The sequence below is a fragment of the Oncorhynchus keta genome, chromosome 35, assembly GCF_023373465.1.
Source record: "Oncorhynchus keta strain PuntledgeMale-10-30-2019 chromosome 35, Oket_V2, whole genome shotgun sequence".
Taxonomy (NCBI): Eukaryota; Metazoa; Chordata; class Actinopteri; order Salmoniformes; family Salmonidae; genus Oncorhynchus; species Oncorhynchus keta.
The window spans coordinates 31,247,282-31,259,549 of NC_068455.1; the positions used below are offsets into that span (position 1 = coordinate 31,247,282).

Sequence of the window (12,268 nt, forward strand, 5' to 3'; positions counted from 1 at the left end):
CATGCAGACTGGCGGCTCTGGCTGCTCCATGCAGACTGGCGGCTCTGGCTGCTCCATGCAGACTTGCGGCTCTGGCTGCTCCATGCAGATAGGCTGCTCTGGCTGCTCCATGCAGACTGGCATCTCTGGCTGCTCCATGCAGACTGGCGGCTCTGGCTGCTCCATGCAGACAGGCTGCTCTGGCTGCTCCATGCAGACTGGCAGCTCTGGCTGCTCCATGCAGACTGGCATATCTGGCTGCTCCATGCAGACGGACAGGTCTGGCTGCTCCATGCAGACTGGCGGCTCTGGCTGCTCCATGCAAACTGGCATCTCTGGCAGCTCCATGCAGACTGGCAGCTCTGGCAGCTCCATGCAGACTGGCAGCTCTGGCAGCTCCATGCAGACTGGCAGCTCCATGCAGACTGGCAGCTGCCAGACACACAACATAGAATGCCCACTCAGATCACACCCTGACCAAACAAAACATAGACACATACAAAGCAAACTATGGTCAGGGTGTGACACTTAGAGGAATAGAGATGGAGAGATAATGGAGAGAATTAAATGTATAGGTTGTTAATCCACATTTTCATTAACATTTAATTGAAAGCCCATATTCTATACAAGACCGCACATAAATGAATGTACAAGTCAAAGGTTACCGGTTTTTAAACGGTCTGATCTAAGACTTCAGCCACTTAATGAACTGACATGTATCCTGCACTGTAGTTATTCTCAAATTTTCATCAACATGCTATCAAAACATATTCCAATTGAAAATGTGCTTGTCCAGGATGGCAAAAGACTGCCCTCCATCCCACCCCATCCCCCTCTCTCACACTCTCTTCTCCTCTCTCCAGGACCATTCATGCTTAAATAGCGAACCAAAACAGTCAAAGCTTTTTTTTAATCCTATAAATTAGATCCAAAAGTCCCCCGAGGAATATTCTCACAGAAATACATTGCATGGCCAATTTATGAATGCATTCATACATGCACACGCACACAAATACTTTTCACAGAAGCAGTTAACATATATGAATACAAACAGTACTTGTATTGCAGCTTTTATCCCTACTCCATGTGTGTGTGTGTGTGTGTGTGTGTGTGTGTGTGTGTGTGTGTGTGTGTGTGTGTGTGTGTGTGTGTGTGTGTGTGTGTGTGTGTGTGTGTGTGTGTGTGTGTGTGTGTGTGTGTGTGTGTGTGTGTGTGTGTGTGTGTGTGTGTGTGTGTGTGTGCCCACCCCCATCTCTTTCAGCACACTGGACAGCATTTTCTAGGCTGGGTTTGGTGGTCTACTCTAATTCTGCCTGTCGTTCCTCTCTAACTATCACGACACAAGGCGAGACCCAGATGCAGACACAGGAAGCAGATGGTTTGAGCTCTGGTATTTATTATAATCCAAGGGATAGACAAAAGGCAGGTCGGGGACAGGCAAGCGTTCATAGCCAGGGCAGAGTCCAAAACGGTACAGGGCAGCAGGCAGGCTCGAGGTCAGGGGCAGGCTGAGGGGTCAGGCAGGAGGGCTCAGAGTCAGGACAGGCAAAGGTCAAAACCAGGAGGACGAGAAAAGGAGAGACTGGGGAAAACCAGGAGCTGAGTGAAAACTGCTGGTTGACTTGGCAAAGAAGACAAACTGGCACAGACAGGCCAGAAAACACAGGTATAAATACCCAGGGGATAAGTGGGGAAGATGGGCGACACCTGGAGGGGGTTGGAGACAGGCACAAGGACAGGTGAAACAGATCAGGGTGTGACACTAACACCTTCCCTTTGTAGCCAAGAACTCTATATGCTGACTGAAACCAACGAAACATCTGAACTCTGAAACATAAAGCATACGTTCTGCTTCTATCAGATAAACCTCCGTCAAAGAGAGCATTTCTACTTTAGATACAATTCAGATCATCAGAAAGAAATCTGAATGTGTGAAAACAAGCTCACAGACCCAAGCAAACCGGTCAGGTAATCAGTGCTGTTGTATGCTGGGGAAATAGTAATGTCAGACTGCAAGTGGCATGCCTATTATTAACTGTAGAAGGAAAAGCAAACCCAGAGGGCTTGCATTGCACATTCTCATATAGTACTGGTAACCAAATACTATTACCACTCCCAACTCCGTTGTGGCTGAGATGAAATGACAATAACCTTAATTAATCTTTGTGACCAGCTGGCAAGTGTCTTCACTGACATTATCAACCTCTCCTTGACCCAGTCTGTAATAACTACATGTTTCAAGCAGACCAGCATAGTCCCTGTGCCAAAGAACCCCAAGGAAAGCTGTCTAAATTACTATCGCTCCTTAGCACTCACGTCTGTAGCCATGAAATGTTTTGAAAGGCTGGTCATGGCTCACATCAACACCATCATCCCAGACACCCTGGACCCACACCAATTCCCATACCGCCCCAACAGATACACAGGTGATGCAATCTCTACTGCACTCCACACTGCCCTTTCCCACATGGACAAGAGGAACACCTATGTGAGAATACTTGCTGCTCAATGACTACAGCTCAGCGTTCAACACCATAGTGCCCTCATCACTCAACTAAGGACTCTGGTACTGAACACCTCCCTCTCCAATTAGATCCTGGACTTCCTGCTGGGCCGCCCCCAGGTGGTGAGGGTAGGCAACAACACAGTCGCCATGCTGACCCATGCTCAACATGGGGGCCCCTCAGGGGTGCTTAGTCCCCTCCTGTACTTCCTGTTCACCCAGGACTTCTTGGCCAAGCATGACTCAAAGACCATCATTACGTTTGGTGACGACACAATGGCGGTAGGCCTGATCACCAAAGACGATAAGACAGCTGTTAGCCAGCCTGCTAGTTTAGTGGAGTCTGCCACTAGCTCAGTCAGTGTAGTTAGCTCAGCTATCCCCATTGAGACAGTGTCTGTGCCTCGAGGTCGAGCAAAACTGAACATGGCGTTTTCGTCTCAGCAATCTCACTGGAATAAGACCTCCTCCATTCCTGTCATTATTGAAAGAGATTGTGATATCTCACATCTCAAAATAGGGCTACTTAATGTTAATCCCTCACTTCCAAGGCAGGTATAGTCAATGAACTAATCACTGATCATAATCTTGATGTGATTGGCCTGACTGAAACATGGTTTAAGCCTGATGGATTTACTGTGTTAAATGAGGCCTCACCTCCAGGTTATACTAGTGACCATACCCCCTGCCATCCCGCAAAGGCGGAGGTGTTGCTAACATTCACGATAGCAAATTTCAATTTACAAAAAAGAAAACGACTGTGTTTCCATCTTTTGAGCTTCTATTCATGTAATCTATGCAGCCTACTCAATCCCTTTTTATAGCTACTGTTTACAGGCCTCCTGGGCCATATACAGCATTCCTCACTGAGTTCCCCGAATTCCTATCAGACCTTATAGTCATGGAAGATAATATTCATATTTTTGGTGACTTTAATATTCACATGGAAAAGTCCACAGACCCACTCCAAAAGGCTTTCGGACCCATCATTGACTCAGTGGGTTTTGTGCAACATGTCTCCAGACCTACTCACTGCCACAGGACCTAGTTTTGTCCCGTGGAATACATGGTGTGGATCTTAATATTTTTCCTCATAATCCTGGACTATCAGACCACCATTTTATTATGTTTGCAATCACAACAAATAATCTGCTCAGACCCCAACCAAGGGTCATCAAAAGCCGTGCTATAAATTCTCAGACAATCGAAAGATTCCTAGATGCCCAGACTCCCTCCGCTTACCCAAGGATGTCAGAGTACAAAATCAGTTAACCACCTAACTGAGGAACTTAATTTAACCTTGAGTAAATCCCTAGATGCAGTCGCACCCCTAAAAACAAAAAACATTCATAAGAAACTAGCTCTCTGGTATACAGAAAATTGGAACGGAAATGGCGCCACACCAAACTGGAAGTCTTCCGACTAGTTTGGAAAGACAGTAAGGTGCAGTACCGAAGAGCCCTCACTGCTGCTCAATCATCCTATTTTTCCAACTTCATTGAGGAAAATAAGAAAAATCCAAAACAATCCAACATTTTTGTTAATGTCGCAAAGTTAACTAAAAAGCAACATTCCCCATGAGAGGGTGGCTTTCACTTCAGCAGTGATGAATTCATGAACTTCTTTGACGAAAAGATCATGATCATTAGAAAGCAAATTACGGACTCCTCTTTAAATCGGTGTATTCCTCCAAAGCTCTGTTGTCCTGAGTCTGCAGAACACTGCCAGGACCTAGGATCAAGGGAGACACAAGTTTTTTCTTGACACATTGATGAGATAATCATCTAAACCTTCAAGCTGCATACTGGAACCTATTCCAACTAAACTACTGAAAGCGCAGATTCCTGTGCTTGGCTCTCCTATGTTGAACATAATAAATGGCTCTCTATCCATCGGATGTGTACCAAACTCACTAAAAGTGGCAGTAATAAATCCTCTCCTGAAAAAGCCAAACCTTGACCCAGAAAATATAAAAAACTATCGGCCTATATTGAATCTTCCATTCCTCTCAAAAATGTTTCAAAAATCTGTGGCGCAGCAACTCACTGTCTTCCTGAAGACAAACAATGAATACAAAATGCTTCAGTCTGGTTTTAGACCACATAATAGCACTGAGACTGCACTTGTGAAGTTGGTAAATGACCTGGCATCAGACCGAGGCTCTGCATCTGTCCTCGTGCTCCTAGACCTTAGTGCTGCTTTTGATACCATCGATCACCACATTCTTTTGGAGAGATTGGAAACCCAAATTGGTAAACACGGACAAGTTCCTGCCTGGTTTAGATCTTATCTGTCGGAAGGATATCAGTTTGTCTCTGTAGATGGTTTTTCCTCTGACAAATCGTACATTTTGGTGTTCCTCAAGGCTCCGTTTTAGGATCACTACTGTTTTCACTATATATTTTACCTCTTGGTGATGTCATTCGGAAACATAATGTTAACTTTCACTGCTATGCGGACGACACACAGCTGCACATTTCAATGAAACATGGTGAAGCCCTAAAATTGCTCTACCTGGAAACCTGTGTTTCAGACATAAGGAAGTGGAATGCGGCAAATGTTCTACTTTAAACTCGGACAAAACAGAGATGCTAGTTCTATGTCCCAAGAAACAAAGAGATCTTCTGTTGAATCTGACAATTAAACTTGATGGTTGTAAAGTCATCTCAAATAAAACTGTGAAGGACCTCGGCATTACTCTGAACCCTGATCTCTCTTTTGATGAACATATCAAGACTGCATAACATTGCAACATTGCAAAAATCAGAAACTTTCTGTCCAAAAATGATGCAGAAAAATTAACCCATGCTTTTGTCACTTGTAGGTTGGACTACTGCAATGCTCTACTTTCCGGCTACGCTGATAAAGCACTAAATAAACTTCTGTTAGTGCTAAACACAGCTGCTAGAATCTTGACTAGAACCAAAAAATGTGATCATATTACTCCAGTGCTAGCCTCTCTACACTGGCTTCCTGTTAAGGCTAGAGCTGATTTCAAGGTTTTACTGCTAACCTACAAAGCATTACATGGGCTTGCTCCTACCTATCTTTCCGAGTTGGTCCTGCCGTACATACCTACATGTATGCTACAGTCACAAGACGCAGGCCTCCTTACTGTCCCTAGACTTTCTAAGCAAACAGCTGGAGGCAGGGCTTTCTCCTATAGAGCTAAATTCTTATGGAGTGATCTGCCTATCCATGTGAGAGACGCAGACTCGGTCTCGACCTTTAAGTCTTTATTGAAGACTCATCTCTTCAGTAGGACCTATGATTGAGTGTAGTCTGGCCCAGGAGTGTGAAGGTAAACGGAAAGGCACTGGAGCAACGAACCACCCTTGCTGTCTCTGCCTGCCCGGTTCCCCTCTCTCCACTGGGATTCTCTGCCTCAAACCCTATTACAGGGGCTGCGTCACTGGTGCTCTTCCATGCCATCCCTAGGAGGGGTGTGCCACTTGAGTGGGTTGAGTCACTGACGTGATCTTCCTGGCAAAGTGGGTGGGGTTATATCCTGCCTGTTTGGCCCTGTCCAGGGATATCGTCGGACGGGGCCATAGTGTCTCCTGACCCCTCCTGTCTCAGCCTCCAGTATTTATGCTGCAATAGTTTGTGTTGGGGGCTAGGGTCAGTCTGTTATATCTGGAGTATTTCTCCTGTCTTATCCGGTGTCCTGAGTGAATTTAAGTATGCTCTCTCTAATTCTCTCTCTCTCTCAGAGGACCTGAGCCCTAGGACCATGCCTCAGGACTACCTGGCCTGATGACTCCTTGCTGTCCCCAGTCCACCTGGTTGTGCTGCTGCTCCAGTTTCAACTGTTCTGCCTGCGGCTATGGAACCCTGACCTGTTCACCGGAATTGCTACCTTGTCCCAGGCCTGCTGTTTTCAACCCTCTAGAGACAGCAGGAGCGGTAGAGATACTCTGAGTGATCGGCTATGAAAAGCCAACTGACATTTACTCCTGAGGCGCTGACCTGTTGCACCCGCTACAACCACTGTGATTATTATTATTTGACCCTGCTGGTCATCTATGAACATCTGTTATAATCTCCACCCAACACAGCCAGAAGAGGACTGGCCACCCCTCATAGCCTGGTTCCTCTCTAGGTTTCTTCCTAGGTTCCGGCCTTTCTAGGGAGTTTTTCCTAGCCACCGTGCTTCTACACCTGCATTGCTTGCTGTCTGGGGTTTTAGGCTGGGTTTCTGTACAGCACTTTGTGACATCAGCTGATGTAAGAAGGGCTTTATAAATGCATTTGATTGAAATTTGATTGAATGGGAGAATCTCCCCAAATACAGGTGTGGCAAACTTGTAGCTTCATACCCCATGTATTCGCTGCCAAAGGTGCTTCAACAAAGTACTAATTAAAGGGTCTGAATAGTTATGTAAATGTGATATTTCATTTGTATTTTTAAAAACGTATTTTTGCTTTATCATTATGGGGTATTATGTGTAGATGAGGGGAAAAAACTATTCAATTAATTCTAGAATAAGGCTGTAAAGTAACAAAATGTGGAAAAAGTCAAGGGGTCTGAATACTTTCTGAAGGCACTGTACATCAGTCAAATGTACCATTAAGACGGGCTAGGCTCGTGCATCATTTAATTAACATGATAAAAATATCTCCAGCGAAATCCATCTGTTTCAGCTAGATATATTTGTTTTTGTATGGGCTTCGTTTCACGAAAACATCTATAGCATCCGGTTTGGCCTACAATATACTCTGTGGAAAGGGGAGACTCTCACGAACACAATGGTGTACTCCTCTTTGTTCTACGACCCCCTACGACTCATCTAGGGAACCCGGTACCGGTAAAATAAATGAATGGAAGTAGTTTTGTGCCCCGCAAAACAAGGGTTAGATATGTGTCAACAATATATAAATCATTCCTGAGCTTTCATATATCTCTTCGGTATACGACAGACACTTAAAAACCTTATTCCTTATGATTTATGTTTTGACTGTCTGTTTTGCCATGAATGCTTATTCAATGTGTTTCTATGGGCTATAGCAGTAAAGGCCAAACAGTTCTTCATTTGTGAAATATGACGTCCCCAAACGCTTCTGCTCCTCTCTGGACTCGCTGCGTTAATCAACAGGATGAGTAAACTGGGACTGGTTCTGATCTGTGTACAGTACAGCGTGTTCTAAATCATGTCCTAGGACCTAGAGAGAACATCTGGGGAAGTCAACAACTCTGAACTCAGCAGGGAGAACATTTTTCGCCAGTAGATTCACAAATGGAAAAATATGGTCCCTTTAGTTTTTTCCCCCTTGTATCTAATCTTAATCTATCAAGGTTAATCTCAATGAGAAATATGTTTATTGCATGAAAAACCTGGTTCAATATTAAAACTATCAGTATCACAAATGACTTCCCTGTATAAAACTCCTGAGGCTGCCACGTCCTGGTAACACCTCGGTGGGTTACCCTCTATTGTCATGCTCCAACAGGGAAGATATGGAGTGTGCTGTAGTATATATAGTATATAGTATATATGCCATTTAGCAGACGCTTTTATCCAAAGCGACTTACAGTCATGTGTGCATACATTCTACGTATGGGTGGTCCCGGGAATCGAACCCACTACCCTGGCGTTACAAGCGCCATGCTCTACCAACTGAGCTACAGAAGGACCACGTACTCCATAGGCTCCATGTAGCTTTTTGTTCATAAGCCCAATGCATTGTTGCTGGGGGGAAACCGTAAATAAAGGTAATAACCTAGAACCTAATAATAATCTATACGGATTCCTGGAAGCTAAGTGGAAGCCTGTACTGCCGCTACATCATACATACCAAACCTGCATCTGGGTCTGCAGGCATCACTACAAAGATACAATTGAACAAAATATCTTTAATAGATATAAACATTTTTACACATCACAGCTCAAAGGAAACATCATCACATGCTGTAATACATGTCAAGAAGGAAGGTGCAAATTATGATGAGCGTCAGAATCCTTTGATATATATACAGGTTGTACAGAATGGGAACCAAAGGGGAAGTGTGGGGGTTTTAATAGTACAACTGACTGTAGCCATGGAGGGTCTACCAAGGTACTTACTAATAGACTTAGATGACTGTAGCCATGGAGGGTCTACAAAGGTACTTACTAATAGACTTAGATGACTGTAGCCATGGAGGGTCTACCAAGGTACTTACTAATAGACTTAGATGACTGTAGCCATGGAGGGTCTACCAAGGTACTTACTAATAGACTTAGATGACTGTAGCCATGGAGGGTCTACCAAGTTACTTACTAATAGACTTAGATGACTGTAGCCATGGAGGGTCTACCGAGGTACTTACTAATAGACTTAGATGACTGTAGCCATTGAGAGAGGTACTTACTAATAGACTTAGATGGCTGTAGCCATGGAGGGTCTACCAAGGTACTTACTAATAGACTTAGATGACTGTAGCCATGGAGGGTCTACCAAGGTACTTACTAATAGACTTAGATGACTGTAGCCATGGAGGGTCTACCAAGTTACTTACTAATAGACTTAGATGACTGTAGCCATGGAGGGTCTACCGAGGTACTTACTAATAGACTTAGATGACTGTAGCCATGGAGGGTCTACCGAGGTACTTACTAATAGACTTAGATGACTGTAGCCATTGAGAGCCTACCAAGGTACTTACTAATAGACTTAGATGGCTGTAGCCATGGAGGGTCTACCAAGGTACTTACTAATAGACTTAGATGACTGTAGCCATGGAGGGTCTACCAAGGTACTTACTAATAGACTTAGATGACTGTAGCCATGGAGGGTCTACCAAGGTACTTACTAATAGACTTAGATGACTGTAGCCATGGAGGGTCTACCAAGGTACTTACTAATAGACTTAGATGACTGTAGCCATGGAGGGTCTACCAAGGTACTTACTAATAGACTTAGATGACTGTAGCCATGGAGGGTCTACCGAGGTACTTACTAATAGACTTAGATGACTGTAGCCATTGAGAGCCTACCAAGGTACTTACTAATAGACTTAGATGGCTGTAGCCATGGAGGGTCTACCAAGGTACTTACTAATAGACTTAGATGACTGTAGCCATGGAGGGTCTACCAAGGTACTTACTAATAGACTTAGATGACTGTAGCCATGGAGGGTCTACCAAGGTACTTACTAATAGACTTAGATGACTGTAGCCATGGAGGGTCTACCAAGTTACTTACTAATAGACTTAGATGACTGTAGCCATGGAGGGTCTACCAAGGTACTTACTAATAGACTTAGATGACTGTAGCCATGGAGGGTCTACCAAGGTACTTACTAATAGACTTAGATGACTGTAGCCATGGAGGGTCTACCAAGGTACTTACTAATAGACTTAGATGACTGTAGCCATGGAGGGTCTACCAAGGTACTTACTAATAGACTTAGATGACTGTAGCCATGGAGGGTCTACTAAGGTTCTTACTAATAGACTTAGATGACTGTAGCCATGGAGGGCCTACCAAGGTACTTACTAATAGACTTAGATGACTGTAGCCATGGAGGTCTACCAAGTTACTTACTAATAGACTTAGATGACTGTAGCCATGGAGGGTCTACCAAGGTACTTACTAATAGACTTAGATGACTGTAGCCATGGAGGGTCTACCAAGGTACTTACTAATAGACTTAGATGACTGTAGCCATGGAGGGTCTACCAAGGTACTTACTAATAGACTTAGATGACTGTAGCCATGGAGGGTCTACCAAGTTACTTACTAATAGACTTAGATGACTGTAGCCATGGAGGGTCTACCAAGGTACTTACTAATAGACTTAGATGACTGTAGCCATGGAGGGTCTACCGAGGTACTTACTAATAGACTTAGATGACTGTAGCCATGGAGGGTCTACCAAGGTACTTACTAATAGACTTAGATGACTGTAGCTGGCATTTCAGGATTTACTTAAAATCGTTATGTGTCATGACATACAGTACCGATTTCATCGACAGAGAGTAGAACAGGATGAAATACATGTGGCACCAGGGGCTTTGTAACATGCTGTGGATCAGGTATGGAACGTATTTCCATGTAATGACATGTTATCATCACTAGGTGGCACTGTGGATCCAATACAGCAGGCAGGCGAGGATGGGACCATACCAATAATCAAATAGACCAAGTAGAATCAGTATCATCAGTTCGAAGTGAAATCAACAGTACGCCTGGTCTTCCAGTCATCCACCCAGTCAGTCCAGTTGTTTTGATATAATAACCAATAGTACATTCTGGAACTTCTGTATCCAGTAAGCCCATCTTACCCTCCTGAAATGAGCGCAGTCCACAGAGAGTCATAGTGTGTAGTGGTAAAACAATATAAGGTGTTTTGCCGTGGTAACATTTCTGCTCATATATATTTACAAAATAAATTTTTGAACAGCTTTGGTTGATGATGAATTCTGAAGCTTATTCTCGTCATTATGGCACCCATATTATTTCATTTGTATATTTTTTTACGTGGCAAGTTAAGTACTTTTCATCAGTTAACTAGCTGTAGTCATGTACAGTACTGTATGTGAGGTATACTCAACCCCCTATAACATGTTTTACATCCCTTTATGGAGGATCAATGGGAGAGGCATCACTGAGAGGCATCGACCATAATAGTACTAATATTAAACTATATCCAATACACAGTACACAGGCCAAGAGACTGCCTGTCATTTCCTTTCTAGACTTGTACTGAAAGGGACAAGTTCAATTCTAGGGGACAAGCGACAGCCCCGTCGTGTTTTTCCATAAATTGCTAACAAAATAACATCTGATCACTCAAACCTTCAATATGCAACTTGGACATTCGCAATCTCTTAAATGTGCTGTGAACCTGTTAACAAACAGGTATATGTGTGTATGTGTATGAACTGAATGCAACACACATTTCTGAACTGTTCCCTGCTGGGAATGTCTTAAATAACACACGGCTGTCCTACAATGAACAATTTGTTCCACTGTGGAGAGGAGTACAGTATGAAGGAGCAGGATCTGAAGGACAAGGTCAACATGAGAAGGTTCCACAGCATAGCCCAGGGAAGTTAATACATCTCTGTCAGACATGCAGGGACACTACAGTATAGTGCCAGCAAATCCTAAAGAAAGAACTGCATGCTGGTCATCTCTGTCTCTCTATCTCCTCCTTTAAATCACATCTCATTGAGTCGTTAGTGGTGGTGGTACTACAGATCCACTGTGTTGAAGAATAATGGCCGATCATGATGGGATCAACAGTTCATGTTGATCATACAGCATTTACATCCACTGTGAATCGGTCCATGGCAATAGCAGAATATCAGTTCTAATGAAGAAATCAAAGAAGCAAGTCCTGTGGTTCTGAGCCCCCATAGTGTGAATCAGTTTGAGTTTGAGTGTGTTGTGGTCACGTGTGTTCAGCTGTTCCTCTCAATAGCACATGGATCAGTCAGTTCATGTCGATGGTGTTGAACACCCACTCTGTGAACTTCTTGAGCTTGGCCGAGGCGCTGTACGACTCCTCCTGGAGCCGCTGGTTGTCCTCTCTCAGGCTCTGTATCTGGGCCTGCAGGGACACCTTGGCATCCTTCTCCTGGGGACACACAGTGAGTCATCATTAACACAGTGAGGAGTGGGAGGCTCTCATTACTCTCTAGTACTGTCCTCACACACAGGGAGTCATCATTAACACAGAGAGGAGTGGGAGGCTCTCATTACTCTCTAGTACTGTCCTCACACACAGTGAGTCATCATTAACACAGAGAGGAGTGGGAGGCTCTCATTACTTTCTAGTACTGTCCTCACACACAGGGA

At 44.0% G+C, this 12,268-nt stretch overlaps 1 protein-coding gene and 1 long non-coding RNA gene across 27 annotated transcripts in view; one reads left to right on the top strand and one right to left on the bottom strand.

Annotated features, from left to right (window-relative positions):
• The first annotated feature begins 8,322 nt into the window (after positions 1 to 8,322).
• LOC127915944 (uncharacterized) lies at positions 8,323 to 10,431 on the top strand. Of its 24 annotated transcripts, none has more exons than XR_008093049.1 (9): positions 8,323 to 8,539; positions 8,589 to 8,784; positions 8,876 to 8,924; positions 9,023 to 9,071; positions 9,170 to 9,365; positions 9,513 to 9,610; positions 9,709 to 9,894; positions 9,992 to 10,148; positions 10,296 to 10,431. It is a non-coding gene; the product is annotated as an uncharacterized LOC127915944 (long non-coding RNA). The 24 variants fall into 24 exon arrangements; XR_008093054.1 differs by lacking the exon at positions 9,023 to 9,071 and having other exon boundaries at positions 8,589 to 8,686; positions 8,827 to 8,924; positions 9,992 to 10,050; positions 10,100 to 10,246; XR_008093055.1 differs by lacking the exon at positions 9,023 to 9,071 and adding an exon at positions 10,149 to 10,246 and having other exon boundaries at positions 8,589 to 8,686; positions 8,827 to 8,924; positions 9,992 to 10,050.
• Positions 10,160 to 12,268, bottom strand: part of LOC118368330 (signal-induced proliferation-associated 1-like protein 1) — a 105,820-nt gene continuing 103,711 nt past the window's right edge. For all 3 annotated transcript variants that reach the window (XM_035752353.2, XM_035752352.2, XM_052496874.1), the window contains one exon: positions 10,160 to 12,047. In XM_035752353.2, coding sequence (XP_035608246.2) covers positions 11,904 to 12,047 — 144 coding nt within the window. In that variant the 3' untranslated portion in view covers positions 10,160 to 11,903. The remainder of the gene's footprint in view (positions 12,048 to 12,268) is intronic.